At 37.6% G+C, this 21,685-nt stretch overlaps 1 protein-coding gene across 3 annotated transcripts in view; it reads right to left on the reverse strand.

The window, feature by feature from the left end:
* LOC136240011 (uncharacterized) overlaps window positions 1-17,284 on the reverse strand; it is a 141,671-nt gene extending 124,387 nt beyond the window's left edge. For all 3 annotated transcript variants that reach the window (XM_066030822.1, XM_066030814.1, XM_066030813.1), the window contains exons 1-2: window positions 17,205-17,284; window positions 6,480-6,555 (exon numbers count right to left, since the gene is read on the reverse strand). In XM_066030822.1, coding sequence (XP_065886894.1) covers window positions 6,480-6,555; window positions 17,205-17,216 — 88 coding nt within the window. In that variant the 5' untranslated portion in view covers window positions 17,217-17,284. The remainder of the gene's footprint in view (window positions 1-6,479; window positions 6,556-17,204) is intronic.
* Window positions 17,285-21,685: the final 4,401 nt, after the last annotated feature.

The raw sequence follows: 21,685 nt of genomic DNA on the forward strand, positions 1-21,685 counted from the left end.
CTGTGGGCGGCCCTGTCCACAATCACTGTATGCATTTTAATGGATTTCACCGATTAATAAACAGCACACACTTCAGTAATTGTACTACACCTACATACTAGCGAAGTGCAAGTTAGAATGGAAATACAACCTCCTACACAATTCTTCTTTGACATTCATCACAACCTCGAGACTAAAATCATACATTCCACTGTGTTCTAGTAGTGCGCCACATGTTCAATCATCTTTATTATTTTCTCTACATCAATATTTAATCTGTTTCACTGAACGGTGCTACTACAATTCACCTCGGATTTCACATTATCAGAAGTGTCATAAATAGACAATGATTATGTATACCGTCAATTTTCTAAAAGACACGTGATTCTTTAACACGTCACAATAGTGACTGAATGTAGTGTAAGCAATCAATTATCGACTGATGTATATTATCGACCAACACGACGTCTATTATCATCCTATAGAATCTGGATTAAAACATGGAACTTCGGAACACTATATGGCGCCTCGTGCTGCTTTGTTTTGTTCTTCTACCAGCTAAAATCAACTTCTATTACATTGGACTGTTGGTTAATGACAAGTGGTTTGTGTATAGCTTTGTTTTGTTATGTCAGTCTGTTATTCTTGGCATGAAAATGATGTGCTGAACTTTATCCATTTTGTTTCTTTTGTTCTAGTGCACACTGAACCTTCTACAAGATGTTCAAGCTAAGCTGAAATCATTTTAAAGTCTCTAGTGATTCTCTGTACCGGAATAATCACACTTACAGGTGGAATAATGTTTGTTTACAATTGCACTCATGTGTTTACTAGATAGTCACCACTTATTTGACTTGGAATTCGTGTCTTGTATATTGTTAAAGGTAGTTTTAATCATCATGGATTAGTTAGTGGCTGTACAATGACAGCCGTTATGAATTGTTTATGTGGACCAAAGAAGACGGAAATATCTTGGTAGTTAGAAGTGATGAGTAATGGAGCTGCCCGGCTAAGAAGAAACTGGTCTTAAATCAAGGTGAATCACAGCAACGTCTTGTGAGGCTATCTACATCCTGTGGAGAATTGGCTACATAAGCAATGGTAGGCTGGAAGAGCGTTTACAAATGAAAATACACTCACTTTCAGGCATAATCGACTGAAATATACATTGTATTTAGAAGTTTGGAGCCTTGTAACCAGCTGTCAAGTGTTGAACATGTTACACTGCACAGGAACAAATGAATAAGACACCCATCACAGTGGATAGAAGTTGTCAGTTGTCGTTTACGTATGAAGAGCTTGTATGTGATTGGGTACATTGCTGGATAGCAGGAAACAAACTAGCTAAAGCTGAGCCCAGTGGTACCAAGATTATTCTGCTGACCTTTGTTACATCATTGATGAAGCAATTGTCCTATTTTGTATTGTGCTTAAAGTGATAAAATACTTGAGTGATTGTTTTATTAGAAATTGATTTGAGTATATTTCGAAAATCGCGCACAAGACTTACTTAAAATTTTAGTGGAATTACAATTAGTGCTGGTAGACTATTTTGTACTATTGGCAGGATTTAGTTTTGAATTGCATGTGGATGCCAAGCAAAATACTTCAAATTGGACGATAATTGATGTACACAAGTTATTGAGTGGCTGATAAATGACATCTACCGATGATAATTGATGCCTTATACCAGTGCCTTTGGCCGAATGCTGCTGATGAATGCTACTTCTTTGAATGCTGGTACATTGTGTACACTTAGAGTATTAAATTGCCTATCACTGGGTATAAAAAGTTTGTGTATATCTTGTTCTAAATGAGATTCCCGTAGGTTGGCACACAACTAGGCCGATAATTGAATGCTTACGCTATTGTGGTCTATGTGGAAAAGTGCAAATCACTTTATTGAGTTTACAGTAGACCAGATGCGGACGATTCTTTGACAACAACAAATTCCTCTAACTCAAATGTAATGTGACAGTGTTGCAATTGAGAAGCTGCACGAGTAGCTTTAGTGGTGAGTTATTGTCTGAGCCACATTCACTGTCCCTACTCTTGTATGGGATTTGTGGGAATCTGTCAGCATTGAGACTTGGCACCACACAAGCCTAATTTATCATTTTTCTTTCTAATAATTTAGTACGCATAATGATCCCCTAATGACATGAAATTCTTACCACAGAACCGCTTAATTCAGTGAAACGCATGAGCTAGGTAAAACCTCTCAAGAATGACCACTCCTTTGTAGAATGACCAAACATAATACTTTTGATTATGCTAACAATACTGCATGTTCTGTGCAGTATTAATACACACACATATACAACTCATATACAGGTCTGTATTCAGAGATAATTAAATAATGATATTGCATAACAAAGTAAACTAACCACAGGACACAGCTAACAACTACTTTATTAAACATATTGCAACATATACAATCAGTAACGTTTAATATTATTTTAAGGTTGCATATTATTTGGATACCACTTTCCTTTATTTGCCACATAAATGTAATTGTTATATAATTATGGTGACATCACTACATAATCAAGAGCACATTGTAATTGCAGCCACAACAAATAGACAATAATAACAGTAGGTACATCAGTGTATCTCAACGGGTGGCTGTGAAGCCTTACAAGGTTTGTATTACGTGCTAAACGCTGTTTTCTTAGAAGTTATCCAACCATTCATGGCGATGCTATAAAGCAACCCAGTCCAACACAACACAATGCTTACTTTCAAACTAGCTAAAGTTGGAATGATGCTGATTGATATCTTGAATGCCAGGGTGGTTGTAACGCATGATATTGTACAGTCCTAGATGGTGGTATACCTTTTTACACAGCAAAAATAGCGTTTCAATACTACGTATTCTAACCCCGTCTTTATTCAGTATTGGAACAACTATTTTTAAAAACTCCCTATAACGAGACAAAAGGAACCTCAAATCTATAAATGACTCTAATGTTATTCACCATTGGGGGCTGTGGTCTGTTTTTGTTTGAGCCAAGGTAGAATTTTTGGGCTATTAGTTCCACCACCTAAACATAGACGGCATAAATACAGTCAGTATTTGTGTATGAATTATGCTGTGTTACAAGGTGTATTTTTGTCATGAACCACAGGAAAACATCTTTTCACCAGCGGCGTAGCCAAGGGGGGCCAAGGGGAGGCATCCCCCCCCCCCCCCCCCCCGTCACTAAGTGATGTTTTTTTAAACTTCCGTCACAAGCTTTCCAGTAACTGACACGCATCCCAAATTACTGTTTGTGCGCTACTACGCGAGTGCACACAACATTCAACTCGTTTGTGAATGGTGACAATAATAATATGATGATTTCTTGCGTGATACAAGCAATTAATAAAAAGACGTGCTAAAAATAAGGTATGCCTGAATCCCCAGGGCTTTCCTCCGTATAGACACTTTGCCTTCACCGAACAAAAATATTAGACACAGTTCTATAATTTAGCCTACACTACTCACGTGATAGTGCATTTTTTTGAACCTAAAAAACAGATGGCCCGCTCAAAATGACTTCGCAAGAGTCACAACTCAGAAGTGACAGGTGATATGCAATGATGCTACAAACCTACGAGGTGATAAAGTGTTATATGGACCAACTTTATTTTCCCGAGTTTATCACTCTGGATCTTTGTACAGTGTGGTGGCATGCCAGTTTAATTTTTTCACTTTGTCAGTCAGTCAGATGATCCGTCACAAGCTTACAAATTCTGCTAACAGGAAAGGTGTAGAGTTTGGCGGATTTCGTGCCAATACATGGCGTTTGAATTTCGCCGGCTGAAGTGAGTGAGCTCGTCATACTATGCCAGTGTACTAGGACTGCAGCACAGACTGTGGCTGACGTAAGTAACTGTGACACATTGTATTTGTACTAACATATTCACAATATAGTTCTACTGGATTGTGGGTGAATTTGTTGGAGTACAGTTGTGGCACGTGCGATGATGCTCAACAAAAATACTTCCATTGATAAGTGATAACTGGTAGCAATCAGTAATGAAGTAGTTATATAGCTAGTTACATAAGCTGTAATAATACAACACCGTATGTTGGCTAGCCCATCATTGGGTCATTAACCTTTTGTGCAATTATATATAAACAATGTCGAGTGTTTTGTGGGGGATGCCTGTCCCCCACCACCGTCTGGCTAGCTACGCCCCTGCTTTTCACTAAAAAATGGATGGCAAATTTAACATTAGTATTTCTACTTTGTACAGGGTCACTTCTTTCAGCCTCACCAGTCACAGAATCTTGCAGAAAACTCGATAACTTTTGACTATAAATGGTGCTGTAAACTGTGGTAGAATTTTGCACATGATTATTTTTGTATGGGCACTCTGTGGGGAATTTTATTAGATTTTATGTATTTAAACAAATACTGCGTGAAATTTAATTCGATAAAGTGCATTGTGAAGTACGAAGCTTTGGCTACGACATACCGTAATTTGTTTTAATTTCATGTAAAAATGGGATAAAATGTACATGTAAAATACTTTAGTACGATTAATATGAATTACTGCTCTATTTGTGTAGTTCGATCTCATGTAAAAGTTTTTGTGTAAGAAATTCTCGCACAAGTTTTGCGTACGAAAATCATTTTACAGCCAAATTACGGTACTATAATAGTAGCTCGTCAAATGCGTATGCGGTCACAGATGCGGTTACAGATGCGGTCACAGATGCAGTCACATATACAACTGTACGTATAGGTGCTATTCCATTTGTAGTGTTATTACACCTTGCATACACATGGAGTAGCAATCTCAATCTAATCAATAATACTTAAGCTGCGAAAAAAGATGTGGCATTCCAAAAACAGGCTATTTTGAAAAAAATGATATCTGGCTGCAATGATATTATAATTAAATGGTACGGTCATATCATTTAAGCAGGGATTGTGGTGAAAGTTTCGTACACCGCCAAAATTCTACCTTTAAAAATCATCCTAGAGACATTTTACACGACAAAATTCACCTTTACGGAATTGTCCTAGTCCATATAATATACAATACAGCATTAAACATAACAAAACACTTACAGGTGGCCAGATACAGAATTTTTTTAAAAACCGCTAAAACTCGAATTTTAGACTCACTGCCTCACTACCTGACTGCCTGCCTGATCACAGTCGAAAGGCTAGAGGCCAAATGAAGCAGCACAAGGCCACCATTTTACACCACAATAACAAACTTACCAGTGGGATGTGCCTTTTGGGGTTCCGACAAGTGTAGGCCCTCTGCACCTTATCTTTTATTTTATCTTCAATCAGGCTGCTTGTCTTCTTCATCCAACGAAACCATATCAAGGCATTAATTTTCCGTACCAACACTTTCTTTCAGCAGCATATTTAGATGCCACAGAATTATTACTGAGCTGGAATTCAGAAGCGCTTAAGTCCCGGTGCTACTATAAGAGGTACACTAGCTAGGTATCTGCAACTTCACGATAGGGATCTCATTTGCGATAGGTTCGGACCACTCCCATCAAATAAAGATGTAGGTGGACTAATAGCAATAGATTATGGAGACCCCACCTCTTAACAATCTAACTATACTTACAGTAAACAAGATCACCTCACCCCTTATTGGTCTAGCTAGCTGTACACCCCTTTGCTGAACCGAGATATACTCTAATACAACAGTCACTCCAATACAACAGTCATATATGATAGAACAGTTACAAGTTACATTGTTCTGGTAGACATATTTTTATAAGAAAAAAAAGCAAGCACTATATAAAAACATTATTGTTCTTAAAGAGACAGGTGCCCCTCAGCAACTGCAACTTCAACAGCACACAAGGATGCTTGGTTCTAGAACGCGATCCCGATACACATTATTGAAGAGTGCAGCAAGGAGAACTCCAAACTACAGCAAAGCCAGCCCATGACCACAGAATATGGGGTTAAATGAAATGAAATTTACAGCATAGTTCTTCTTTATTCAATGCACAGACACATACAGACATCCCCAGGCTGGCCACAGCTATACATTAGGACCCCAGACCGCCCATACGTATCATCACTGTGCTTGGGTAAAGCGTCCTGCAAAAGCAAACTACTCAACTCAAGTCTATAGCTGATTTTTATATGGGTCTGGGAAAACCGGTCTTATCGCTCATGACATTTGAATTTTCACCAATAACACAAAGCTACACAAATAAATCATCAAATTTCATTTAGTCACCAATGATGTGGTGCAGATCCGATGCACGACAAATTTCATAATGTGTAACTATTGTAGCTATATTTGGCTAAACATTGCATTTACTACATTGTCAAATGTAGTGTTCCACATTTTAAAAGTCTGGTTAGTTTGTAAATTTTAGGGAGTTGGTAAAGTCACATAAGTGACATCGTGGAGCCTAAAATAACTTGCTTGCATAAACCTGTCAATGAATAACATCATTTGTGGTATAGAAACAGAAGTTACAGAACACACATGCAATAGCATGAAGCTCTCTATATGTGACTAACCTTGGCATTCAGCATGATGTATTATTGCCAGCAAACTAACAAGTTGTATAAACTGCAATAGTTTTAATCTACTCACCTACATGTGATAAATAATATAATATTATGTAGTTATAAATGTATGTTAATGCTTACCCCAACCCACCATCAGGGTGTATTGCATAATTGGTACACATAGTTATGCAGCAAAATACACACACACATTAATAGGTATAAGCAATACATGTAGCTAGATATCAGAACTATACGATGTAGCTTGCAAATTTGTAGCAGAGAGCTAGCTATTTGACCTTAGCAAAACAGATGTACTATGGTAGCACCTAAAATCCTGTTGGAGTGCTAAGGCCACTCCAAATAAGTTCTCTGTTTCCCGTCTAGACTCAAGCATATTTACATGCAGGCGACAGTCCATTTCCACTATGCCATTATAAGATTGACAGCTTTTCAAGATGTTATTTGCCTAATCCAACCATAAAAAACTGCAAGAAAGCATGCTTAAGCTTGTACCTTCCTTTTTAGATTGCAAAAATAACACACACATGAATTTGTACTGACTTGATAACACTGTTGACATGTGAGCTGACACTGTTACAAGATAGCTTTTACTGGAATTGTACAGAATGTAAGAATATAATAGAAGAATATAATTATACAGAATAATGAAATATTTGTGACCGAATTTGTGAAAAGGGGTCTTCCACATGCACATGCATCCAATTTGCCAACTTTGACCTATCATAACTTCAGAGTGGGAAATTTAGTGCTTTGAAATTTGGTCAATAGTGAAAACCAACATAAATTAAGGGATGGAGAAATTTTCAGGTTTGTATCTTACTTGAACACTAAGTTATAGTCTTCCAAGTTCAGAGAATTGGATGTGTGTGGAAGACCCCTTTTCGTAAATCCGGTCACATGTAGAGCTGACAGTAATAAAATGCGGGTGGTGAATGGAAAACAGAGAATTTATTTGGAGTGGCCTAAAAGAACATGTTAAATTGTGATGGATCTGTGAAAAGGGGTCTTATAGCCTTTTCAAATTTCCAAGTTTGTCACTCTGCATGTATTTAACTAGTTGTCTTGATATAACACCAATCAGTAGTGCTATCATAATGTTAGGAGTGCACTGTGACCAAACTTTAAGCTTGTACCATATTCACAGGTCAAGTTATGGGGTTATGGGTTGTCAAGTACATGTACTTGTAAAAGTTATAAGACCCCTTTTCGCAGATGCTGTCACAATTTTAACCGCTATGTAAAAATGCTATCTTGAGCTCCCAACTCTAAAGTTCCACATAGCACTTTTGTTTTAACAGTGTGAGTAATCATACAACACAGGATTCTTAATGGAATTTGAACAAAATAGCAGCAGCTAAGTCAAAATGTATTCACAGGATAGTTTACAGGATTTAGTAATCCTGATCATTTCTCGATATAAATCATGATTACTATGAAGAATCCTTACAATTATCCTGCCAATAATAGTGACAAAAACTTGACTACAGTAAATACTAATTTATATAAATAGTGGATGATTTTTGCTTCAAGAAGAATATGCAAGGCAAGCTATAGCTAAGAGATATGTCCTGAATGGTTGGGGGAATCTTGAACGATGTCCATTTTACGTAGTATTTATTGTAGTCAAGTTTTTGTCACTGTTTATTGTTTGTTATTTCTTAACACACCCACTTGTGGGGCATCTTATCCACGGTTACTATTCAATTGTTTGTATTCATCATTAATGATGATCTTTCTATCTTGAATGATACTGTATACTGCAACGAAATTTGGATACTGGCAAGCAGTATGCGTTTATGTGATGTTGTCTGCACATGCATACCAAACTGTGAATGATTGAATTAGGAAGATCTGGTAAAATATCTAGCATTGTAAATTAACGCGTATGCATGTATGCATTCCAGTGGGGGTGAATTTCATAACTGAATTTCTGAGAGTGAGCCAGAAAGACCACCAACGTCTGTTACTTTAATGTAAGAAAATGGTTTTACTTTGTTAGAAAACATGCTAGGAAAGCAGATCCAATTCAGCTGCAACTATCTTATAACTAGGTCAATTCCAAGTGTGACAAGTGTGACGGGGGCTCAGGTGAATGCGTACTGACTATAATCTTAAATCTAAAGAACCCTTGCTACAGTACTTTATAACTAATTAAGCACTTTTCAGCACCTTGATCCTCCCACGCAAAGTACCATTATTACAATAAAGAATAATTATTCTATGTATTATCAATTCCTACTCCAAGATATGTATGGATTCGAAGTTTCTTAATATCAAAATTATGATTATGATTAAGGTACAGGGTAGAGGCTCCTGTATACCCGATCAATTACATAATTGCAACAATAACAATATCTATACAAAAATAAATTTAGAATCAATAAGGAAATCGTCCAACAAAGATTTAAAGCTATTTATAGATCTGGCGTTTACAACATCAGAGGGTAAACTGTTCCAGTCATTAATAATCCTGTTTAAAAAATTTGAACAAATCTGCAACCTTGTGTGATGTTTGAAAAGCTTGAATTGATGACCCCTAGTTGTAGTTGTAGAAAATGTGATTGCATTAGAAAAATCTGAATTGAAGTAATTGTTAACAATTTTATACATTAAAATCAAATCTCCTCTGTTCTGTCTATAATTCATAGATGGTATATCTAGAATGGCGAGTCTTTCAGAATATGCATTATCTCTAATAGAAGGAATAACACGGGTGGCTCTACATTGCACATTTTCAATTTTTCTTTGATCTAAAATAAAAGTAGGTCCTCAAATTGGATTGCTATACTCCAGTATTGGTCGTACTAGTATTATGACCCAATAATGTTTATGACTAATAAAGAACAGTTACGCAGTACATACAGTACAGCTAAGAAAAGTATGCTTGCACGTAAAAAACTCAGCTATGAAAAATATTTACGGATGAACACTTAGCTTGATCATGTACGATAAACTTTAAATCACTAACACTAGCCAAACTAATCCTATTTGCTAGTTCTACGACCAGAAACAAACTTTATGGACACTTAAATCCCAGTGCGTGGAAGTATCAAAGTGCCGCACTGGGTTATAACTACCAGACAGAGCGGCTACTGTATGATACATTAGTTATTACTGATAACTATCTTATCACTCTGTTGTGGAGCCACTCAGTCTTGTTTGTGGCATCATAATAATTGCGAATGGTATTGTTTACCAATGGAACAAAGAACCAAATAAAGAAATATTGATACACAACACACCAGTACAGCACGCTAAAGATCTTACAAAAAAAACTGCCAATCCTAACACTACAAGTTACCAATACGATAGTTTAACAAATGTCAAGAACAGTCTGTGCTGATTTTCGCTCCAGCAATCAGTCCCAATTTATTTATTTATTATTTTATTATCAATTTTTGTCAATGACAGAGGTCACACAAAAGGCATAAGCCTGTACAGGGTGCTTCCCCACAAAATTTACACACAACATGCAACTATGCCAAACAAACAATTACAAAAACAAAGAAACACACACACAAACAATAAGAATAAAGTTACAGATAATTAATTAGAATTTAAAAACAAACAAGAAAAAACCTTTCAGTTTTAGCTTAAAATGATTAACAGAAGTTGTCAACACATCAAAAGGGATTGAATTCCAATATGGAACTGACAAAAGATGAATGGCAGAAAGCATTGATGGAGGAGGGTAAACAACGAACTGTCAAAGGGTGAGACCGGGTTGGAAGATCATTTATTTGAAAATAATCAGAAAACTTGATTGGAATAAGTTTATTTAAAATAGTGTATAACATTGTAACATAAGCATAGTTACGTCTCTGCTCCAAAGATGGCCATTCGAGCTCCCTCAAACATACATCACTGGATTTAGTCCACTGAAAAGTTAATGTTCAAAAGAACCTTTATCCACTTTGCAGCTCTACGTTGTACTGACTCTATCAAGTTAATGTTCTTAGCAGTGTAGAGAGTCCATACAACATTACGATATTCAAGACAAGGCCGAACAAGACTTAACTACAGCATGGAGATCATCAATATACAACATAAATAACAGAGGTCATAAAAATTTTATAGACCCTTGAGGGACTCCAGACAACACAGGTAGCCACTCAGAGAACTGTCCAATTATCATCATGCACACTGAAAATGATTAGTAAGATAATAGTTGAGCCACTTTAATAGGTCACCATGAATCCCCAAACATTCTAACTTTAGCAAAAGACACTGATGAGATACACTGTTAAATGCTTTTGCAAAATCCAACAGCAAACAGTGAGAACTGCTCCAAGAATTAATTCCAATGGTCACTATGGTGAAGAACTAACTTCTTTCAATAACTTCTCTAGCTTCATCATTATATCTCGGACTATCAGCATGGTAGCCACTTGTTGGTCTTTTTTCCTCTTACACACCACGCAACACCACCGGCATACCAACTTCTGACAAAGGCGAATCGTACCTGGAACTGTTGCTTTGTAACACCACCTTTCGCTACAATTTGTAGGCAGTATGCAGGGTCTCTCTTGCAGCTACAAAGTTGAATCTCCACACAATTTGGACGAAATCTTGAGCACAGTGATGACAGGAACTTTGGAACTTAATATACTATCCGTTTACTTCCACACACTCCCATGCACTGTTGTATAAAATGTTAGCACTTGGTATTACAATATAATAATACCCAGTGCTAACATAGCTAACACTTTACGTGCTAACATTTTACGATTATACCAGTGAAAACATTTTACCATGCTAGCATTATACCAGCACTAACATTTTACGATTATAAAATGTTAGAACTGGGTATTGTATTATATTCGTTGTGGTTATATAGTTTGTTTTGTAGATTCTAAAAATAGAAAAGGTATAAAATAGTTATATCCCATATACTCAGATGATATCATTGTTATTACATCAGTTTAAATTGTTCAAGCAACATTCAAGATTATTATGCAGATTAAATTACTTTATGAACAGAGTGATTAATGATTGGAACAGTTTACCTACCTCTGCTGTAGAAAGTACTTCAATTAACACTTTTAAATTGCTGTTAGATAATTATTTATTAGATTTTAGATTTACTTTTGTATAATGTTAATGCATCGATCAGGTATACAGGCTTTGCCTTTACCTGTGTTTAATTATAATCATAATCATAATCATTACACTCGTCCTTGGCTCCACCTCGGACTTGTGTAATAACAATGATACCACCCTCGTAATGGGATATAACTACAACTTATTAGAGGTCTGATGGTTGAGAACTGGAGCATTTTAAGTACTCACGATGAATGCTTTAACGAAGACAACTAACAAAGTACCACTGCCTTGCTTGTGTGTACGAAAATACAATACTCAGGGTGTGTCTTGAGATGAATACAGCGCTCACTCTGTATAGAACCACAACATTTACATCACAAAGTTTAGATTTTTTATGTCACAAAATTATGTTAAAATGCTTAACCGCAACTTCCGCGGAGCAAATTTGAATGGTCGGGCTCCTTGAAGAAGCTATAACTTGGCTTCTGGTGATTCATTCAGCATGAAACTTACTCAGGACATAGAACAGAAGTTGGGAAAAACAATGAAAACATCACTTGGGCATCAGGTTGGTTTTACCCTTGTTAAAAAAATAAAATGGATGTTTTGGGGTCAACTCGAGAAAGCCATTGTCACTAAACAACACTTCAGTAAGAAAGAATGAACAATAATGAACCATTGTATGTCGATTTGTCAATATAAATGTTGTGGGACTCTTCTATTGCACTTATCCGCATTTTTGCCGATTATCAGCCGTAACTTTCCCAGTACGAATCAAACTAACCTGCACTACAGTACTTAAATATCTGTTATACTATTCTCTTCCTTGTTATTGACCAGTGTTGGGGCAATCACTTTTTAAAAGTAACTAGTTACATATTATACATTACTTGTAACTGAACTATTTAGTTACAGTTATATAATACCCATAAAATAAAGTAACTATAATAATATTGCATATTATATTACTTTGTGTCCACAGCCTTAAGCTGTCACGTGTGAAACCACCACCTTATCATGTGACGTTGGACAATGTGCAAATCTTGGTTATAAGTTAGAAGCTGGTGAATAAGCTTCATTCAGTAGGCTTTGTTACTTCGTTGTGGCTAGGTGTTACTCAGTGGATAACTAACGAGATTAGTAACTTCGTTACTTGTAGTAATAACATTACATGATATTAGACTCGTTACAGTAACTATATTACTTAGGTAACGCATTACATTTGCAAGTAAAGTAACTTGAGTTATATTACCTGTTTCTATAGTGTATTTTATTATATTACTTAGTTATCACAAAAGTAATAATTATTCCGTAACACATTACATAAGTAATGCATTACCCCCAACACTGCTACTGACAAGGTGGTTTCATTTAGAAAGACAGTATCAACAAACCTGAGGTGAAGTAAACATGTGCCCCAAAGGTATGCATACATTTTCTGCCCCACAGAAGTAATTATGCAATGACTGTGACATCAGGTGTTAACACTCAGTATTAGTCAAGGTATTAGTCTCTTGATACGCCCCCTCATGCTGTAATATTTGTATACACAAGCGGCAGCAATATCAATTATCGTCTGAAACGTGAAGTATCCATTACGCTTGGTTGTCAGCTATGTTCAACCCGTTACACAGCAATACTAATTAAGAACTTTTCCAGAAGCAGCTCTACAATCTACGCATACCAAAAGAATTGGTGCCACGCCGCTTTTTATTAATTATCGTCTGAATAGTAAAGTATCCATTAGTCTTGTCCTCGCATACCCATTCTCCGAGATGGCGCTTATCGATTAGAGATTATAAGCGCCCCCTCCGTAAGGGGGCGCTTATAATCTCTAATCGATAAGCGCCACCCCTGAGAATGGGTCTGCGAGGACGAGACTAAGTATCCATTACGCTTCGCTGTCGGCTATGTTCAACCCATTACACAGCAACACGAATCAAGAACTGTTTGAAAAGCACCTTTGCAATCAAAATAGCCACTATGAAAAATACGGACGATTTCCGTTTCGAAGGGAAGCCATCACGTGCTCGCAGTAAATCGACCTGTAGTTTGTAGTTAAGGTAGCTAGTTTTGCCTTTCCCTGTCAGCAAAGATGAATGGGACACAAAGGAGGACACTGGTAAGTCCATGACGAATGCATTGTACGTACTGCGGTATGCCAAAAGGCACCTGTCGGGCCTCACATTTGTTTGTTCGCCACAATGCTTTGCGAAACATCACTGCAGAGTGGCTTTCCAAGACATGTCATGGTGTGGCCCTTGAGCCACCTTTACAGACACTTACTGGGGAGATCATTGCACCTAAGACTGCCAACCGTCAGGATGAGGCTAGGGCAGACATACATGCTAGGGGATTCTGGGGGCAGCAGCAAAGTGCCTTTTTTGACGTAAGGGTGTTTCATCCTAATGCACCGAGCTACTGCAACACCAGTGTCCCCTCTTTGTATTGACGTCACGAGGCACAGAAGAAACGTGAGTATGGTGACCGTGTCAGAGAGGTTGAGCAGGCCTCCTTCACTCCCCTTGTGTTTGCGACCACTGGAGGTATGGGAAGGGAGGCAATAGTTTTCTACCGTCGTTTGGCTGACCATCTATCTCGCCGCGGCTCTACTAGTTACAGTCAGACTCTGGCTTTTATCCGATGCACATTGTCTTTTTCTCTACTTCGGTCAGCTACAATGTGCATACGTGGAAGTAGGTCCATCTCGCATCGCTCCTCTGATGCCTCTCCTGAGATGGGCCCGCATTGATGAGCACAGGGACTTTTAAACTTTTAGCAATCTGGTCCTTTTTATTCAGTTGTCCAGCACGTGCTTTCTTTGTGCTGGGGGTGGTAGGCAAGGGCAGTCCATCCAGCCCGGGGAAAAAAAATGTAGGTCATACAGCCTTATTCTTTTTTTTTTTATCATTTCATATTTCCTTTTTATAAAAAAAAACAAAAACCTGTCGGGCCAAAGCGGCAATGTCGAACAGTGAAAAAATCAAGCCCGTAGCCTTAGCCGTTATCGAGTTATGCTTGTCTATTACTTTCAATATCAGTGCAGTTATAACTGTAGCGTAAGCAACCAATAAACGGAACGTTTATTCCTGTCGTACGTCCCTTCTCGTATGAACATCCCTGGAGCACGATTTTTGGCAGAGGTATTCCACTTAACTTCGCCTTCCTGCGTATCAAGTTTGGTGTCAAAAGGTGCTTCCCCAGACCAGTAACAGCTGAAAATGAGAAAAGTCAAAGTAACCATTTATCGGAACCATGGCTCAATCACCGGAACTCCATAGGCTTGTGTGTATCAATTATCGGACATTAGTTCAATGAATGGTCATGGCCTCGCGCTGGAACCTCACAAAAATCTGAAAAAATTCAGCATATTTATGAAGGTCTGACCAACATCCATGCAAAATTTCAGCACGTCAGATAGCATAATGTATGAGCTACGATTTTTTTTTTGTAAAAATGCACACTAATTAGACACACAATGGTTATTTAAGGGCCCTACAGTATTCAACAGTACAACAACCAGCTCCCAACCAATTGTAATTCCTTCTCTTGGTTCTGTTCTTAATCTCTTGGTGGTTTCTAGCTAGAAGCTTTGTAGGGAAACCATGGTGCCATACTTGAACTCCAGTCATGGCGATTAGGTTCCCAACGCTTCTCAATAGTTGGCTAGATGATAGTACACTGTTTTGGACTACATTCTCACTGATCTTTAGCCGCCATGTCGTCTTACCTAGGTTACGCCTGTTTAACTCCCAAGTTCGACACCAGCTGTACCGTGTTTTTTTCTGTGGAAGTTTCAGTGACTGCTGGCCTTGATCATAGCTTCGCTTGTTTCCTTTACTGTTTGGTGACTAACACTGAAGTAGAAATTAACAATAGACTGTCATGGGCATTCAAAGTGACGAAGAGAATGCGCCATTGATGATACAGGATGAACTCCTTTCTAAAAACAGCCCCCAAATCTACAGTACAGAAGTAACACGAACTGTTAACCTTTGTCCGGCGTTCGTTAAAACCCGGAACGGACCGGACCAGACCAGAATTTTATTGTTGAGGAGTGCGTATCCAACTAAAATAAATTTAGGTGTGCTTGAAAGGGCTACAGGACGTGGAGCCTTCTCTTCATTTGTAAGTTTGTACTGAGGGCACGATTCTCCACTGATCGCCAGAGTGACTGTTGGTGATTTCGAAGCAAATATAGTCATATATAATATGCACGTAAATGTAGTGTATTACACGGACTCGATACTCTCACCGTAGCTAACAATGGCGGTGAGATACAAGCTAGCTAAGACTGGTCATAGACAATATACCTGGACTGATCTACATACTGTACGCAAGGAAATCAAGACGCAAGTAAAATTTGACTAATCAAACCCGGCGATTCGTCAAAATATTTTTTTATTTCGTAATTTTTTTTCTTACGTCTAAATTTCCTTGTGTACGGTAGCTATGTAGATCAGTCCAGGTATATTAACTGTGACCAGTCTTAGCTAGCTTGTATCTCGCTGCCATTGTTAGCTACGGTGAGAGTATCGAGTCCGTGTAATACACTACATTTACACTTCACAAACGTGTAGACTATAAAATTATTATACGACTATATTTGCTTCGAAATCACCATCAGTCACTCTGGTGACCAGTGGAGAATTGTGCCCTCAGTGCAAATGAAGAACAGAGTCCACGTCCTGTATCCCTTGCAAGCGCACCTAAATTTATTTTAGTTGGATACGTGCTCCTCAACAATAAAATTCCGGGTCGTTCCGGGTTTTAACAAACGCCACCTTTGTCCAGTCCTTTATCAGTAGAATCACAATCTTTAACAAACATAAAACACTCTTTGTGTACCACGCCACTTCTTTGTACCATGGAATTTTACCATGTTTATTAGTATAACACCTGTCCGATAATTGAAACATGCATTTCCGGTAATTGAGCCCATCCGATAAATGGTTGCTTACGCTAAATCCCCAAAAAGTGGTCACATGGCCAACAATCCCATTACAGCTATAAAGGATGTGCTATAACACTACAAGATGTAGAAGTCTTCATTAAAATACACTAACTGTGACTTCGGTCACCCTAAAATACAATGATTTTCTAATAAGCTGTCCGATTCAACTATTATTACATTTTTGGTCACGTGACCACTTTATGTATGTTTTTGTGTGTTAAACTTATGCTGATACCCAATGCCACAAGCAATCCAATAATAAATTAGCACTTGATCTTAAAGGTTAGTCTGTATGAAACTCACCAGAAACAACAAAAGGAAGCACCTTGAGCTGGAAATCCTACTATACAATACAAAGCAAACACAAAGTTAACTACAACTATATGCAATGCGAACTAGCTACTCTACAACTACAAGCACAGTGGTTTGGCCGGGGAAAGCAAAATCAGTGTCCTCACACTGCAAAGCCCAGTACCGTAAAATCATACGGACATTGGCAGTAGCTGTTCGTCCATAACGAAACTGAACGTTGTTGTAATAAATGCTTACTAGCCTGTTTGGTTGACGCCCCACTGGCTGTGGTGCGGTCAGCGAATTTACGAAGGGTTCGAAGTGCAAATGGTGACCAAACACCAAAAATTTCTCTTTTCGGAAATCCGAAGCCATAGATTTACCAAAACGTCTATATATACATAGTTCACGTTCACAGAACTTACGTGCATATGCATGGTAACGTCAGCAAGTACTCCAGCTCACGAAGCCACTTGAACAAACAAAAGTTTAAAGGGCAGGATGTTATTCCTTATACGGAATAAAATAACTTCATTAGCAGTTTTGCGTCATCGCGACGCCCGCATGCTTCTCATTTAGCTAGCAGTCAAATGTATTTTATCCCCGATTTTTTTCGATGTGTCTAAGAGTTCCGGCAGCCGGAGGTGGTTGGGTAGGTCTATTCGTCGGAGATCTGATGCACTCATGTGAGTTGTTGCGCGAAACATTAAGATGTGCGTCCTACCTCGCGTCCCGTACCTACGTCCTTGAGTTACGGCCCCAAGGATGAACAATGAAGATTTCCAACACGTGTAAGTGTGATATGCTATGTACCTAGCTTAGGCTAGTCTTGTATGTGGGAAACTTCAAGACTGGGTTTACCCTTTGCAGAGAGGATCGATCCCTTTGAATTATACACAGAATCATTTATCTCATTTGTAGAGACTTTGTTATATACACCCTTAGTTCTGTATACCCTGTACTCAAGACACTGCTACCTATACGTGTTAATCAGGGGCGGATCCAGACTTTTTAAAAGGGGGGTTCCACTCAGTCTAGATCTGTAATTGCAGCTTCAGGTTAAAGACCAAAAAAACATATCAAGAAGTTTGCGGAGATTTGGTCCAGCTGCACCGATTTGTTCACTATAAGTTGCACAGTTTCTATTGTACTGACACTTTGTACTCACATATCTTTTCACTCAAAAGACGAATTTCAGATTCGCAAGTACCATGAGAAAGAGCAACTCTTTACGAACAGGATGGTACCAAGTGAAGCTCAGTACACGAAAACTCCGCTCGTCATTTTCACAATAAAAGAACACAATCATCTGCAATACATTTCCAATGGGCATTTTGATTATTCTAATAAATTCATTCATATCTCGTGACATGCTTGGATTATCCCGGATTCGCTGCTAGATTCTTTTAGCTTATTCTTGAGCGATTCTAACAAGCCATAGTGAGCACATATAGTGTAAAGTATCACTCGTCAAAACAATGGCAAAGTCGGAGGTTAAATATGTGCGTGATTCTGAGCGAGATTATTGCTTCGATTTGACATGGACTCCGTCTGGCTAGGTCTGAGTAGTAACGCACAGCAAGTCTTTAACTATAAATAACTCCTTAGAATTAATACAGAGCTTTAAAACGATTTTATTAAAGAAGTTCTGTATGCGTACTAAAGTTCTAATGTTCCAGTACACCTGTCATGAATACACTATATGCAACATAGACAGTCTGTGATGACTCCTTTAAGTAGAAATCTCTCAAAACCTACAAAAGTGGAAAAATAGCAACAGTAAAGTCTTTAATCAATGAAATATAACAAGTAAAAATAATTGCAGCTGCTAAATTGCTTTGATTTTAATTAGACTTATCACCAGCAGCTGGCCTCAAACTTCCGTTTTTGAGCCAAACTTCCTGATATGAAAGAAAAAGGTCATCACCTAGATGGCTACCCCTCACCATAGATTATATAAGTAGGGAATATATAATCTATGCCCTCACCAACTTATTTATAACTGACTAGCTTGCTACACTGCTCCTCTTAGGAACAGTGTGACTGCTCTATTAGAGTATCTCAAGTAAGTTCAAAAGGGGGTTCCATGGAACCCCCCTGGATCCGCCCCTGTTAATAGTGTGTCTAGACATTGGATCACCCTAACAGTTTGTCTAATTGTCAGTGTAACTAGTTAATCCTTGATGTCCTGTAAGACTGCAATTCTATTTTCCAAACGAAGTTGCTTTGTTCCAACAGCTGGAAATATTTTGCCAAGGCTATGTTCCGACAGTCCACTAGATTTCTCTCACTATCAAACACATACACGAGCTAGGGGTTCACACGCGTCTAGTAGTATACCCCGAGTATTTGACTTTAGGTCATGTGACCAGTAGTTTTCCTTGGGTTTTCTACTTTAGGGCATGCAACCAGTGGTTTGCCTCGGGTCTTACACATATATTAGGTAGAAACTAAGGAAGAGCATTTGAGGACTTTTGTTTTTTTATTCACATGACTGCCGGAACAATAGCAACAGCCATTTCCAAATACTGTATGCACAATGAGCCTATGGGAAGGAAATAGCCAATGTACATATCCTGTGCCCAACAAATAGTTAAACTGGTAGTACTGTAGAGTTTGGCTGTTAGGCACATAATTATACTTAACAAAACTATCCAAATGGTTTTTTTATAACATGTATTTTTAAGTGCATGCGCCTAATAATAAGACCACATTGTGTAGTGGCAGATCTAGATGGGTTTCTGGGGTTTCGACAGAAACCCCCTTTTAAATTTAGCTTAGTGGTAGTATAGATACATAAACATTGTTGACTGACAATTTGTCATATCAAACAACTATATACCACTGTATTTCAGTAGCATGCATGCAGTTGCACTTAACTGACATCAGTTGTAGCTATTATACCCTCAGCAACACTTCACTTTTCATCTTCCACTGCATTAAATATAATCGAGATACTCTAATATAGCAGTCAAGTAACTACTCTAATAGAGCAATCAAAGCCACAACTTGTAGTCACTATATTTGCCCTATAGTATTTACAGTTTAAAGTATTGTGTTTATTGTAACTAAAAATAGCCCGAGATCCAATCTCAGAGCTTCTAAAACCTCAAAAATTTCCAGAGAATTGTCATCAGATGCATGCCTTATTCAACTATATACCAGCTTTCAGAAACCCCCTTTTTAAAATCCTAGATCCGCCACTATTGTGGGTGTTCATAGATTAACATTAACTCTCTTGGAGCGATGTGATCCGTAGTCACCACATGTACCAATATTTGGAGTCCAGTTCTTGTGTAAATCCTTCATGTGGATGATTTCCATGGTACAGAAGACCATTGTGCTTGGTAAGCATAATAAATAAATTCCACATTATCATTATTGGATATGTACCACATGAAATTCAAACACAGCATAGTTTACTAGTTCTTCTCTTGTATAGCTGCACCTTGTGGTGTTCATACATGCACTTGAACCTTGAATTAACATGTTGGTTGCTCTTCTTATAGTTCTACATCTGCAGCATGCATGTTAACTTCAATTTATTGTAATGCAATAATTTACATTAAGTATGATAAACGAGTACACGCTTAATAATATACTTGTACTTGTATATAGCAACCAAACTCTATGGTATTTATAAACATGGCAGTCATAGATGGGCTGGTTCAAATTTTGTCATTCAAGGATATATATATATATATATATATATGTATAGTATGGCCAAAATAATGTGGAAAATGACTTTGTCTATATTTCTATTGACACGATAAAGATTTATATAACAATACTGCAAAGAAATATTGCATTAACATCTACCTGTTATAATAACATACTGACCTTTATTAAGTTTTTATTGGTCTTTCCCATTCTTACTTTCTTTCCTGGTTTCCTAGAATTCTAATTACCCCTTACAACATAGCGTTGCATGTGCATGGGAAAATCAAACTTTGACTTTGAAATATGGTAGCTCACTCTATTATCCAAACACCATTGTGCCCGTTCATATGTGAAGCTCATTCATTTATTATAGAGACATACTTTAATAAACATCAGCATACACTACTCTAACAGAACATACAACAGATGTCAAATACTCTAATAGAACAGTCATCCATATACTGTTCAGATAACTAAAGTTGGACCTGGATAATTGAGGACCTATTGTATAGCATGTAAGAATTTCTCACATGACTATATTCCATCATTCGTATAGTTATGTACTTTATTTCACTATATTTATATTCACTGGGACCTACCTGGCTACTTCATTTTAAATTATTAAAATTTACTAGTAGTTATGTGAACCAATCAATTATTTGGCTGTTGTCTGCACAAATAATCCTTAGTAAAAACTGATTAGGTATCTGATTTATTACACTTAATTAATAGCTCTATTGAATCACTAGAAATGCCTGTACTCTAAAAGGTGAATAAACAGTTAAACATACTAAAAAAGCATGCATACAAAAAGCACCAAATAAATGGTGGCAATACACATTATTATACATTTGTGACTCGGTCTGCGGAAAAGGGTCTTATAGCCTTTCTGAATTGTCAAGTTTAACTAATCATACCTCCTCATGTTTTCAACGTATCACCTTCATATTACACCAAGCCATAGTGCTATGGTAGGGGTATAAGGAGACTACGTTTCAGGTAGGGATGCGGCGATTATGCTGGCATAATTTCGGGCATAATAGGTATGTGTGGAAATCAGGAATTATGCTAGCATTTTGAGGTGATTATAAAGCTTTAACAGTAGGAAAATCTGCAGATTGCACAATTCCGTTAAAAAAGATCGAGATACTCTAATAGAGCAGTCAGAAACTCTAATAGAACAGTCATTGAATATTATTTACTCTAATAAAGCAGTCATATTGAAATGAAATTCTCTAATACAGTA

This window comes from Dysidea avara, chromosome 1 (genome assembly GCF_963678975.1).
Source record: "Dysidea avara chromosome 1, odDysAvar1.4, whole genome shotgun sequence".
In the NCBI taxonomy this organism is placed as follows: domain Eukaryota; kingdom Metazoa; phylum Porifera; class Demospongiae; order Dictyoceratida; family Dysideidae; genus Dysidea; species Dysidea avara.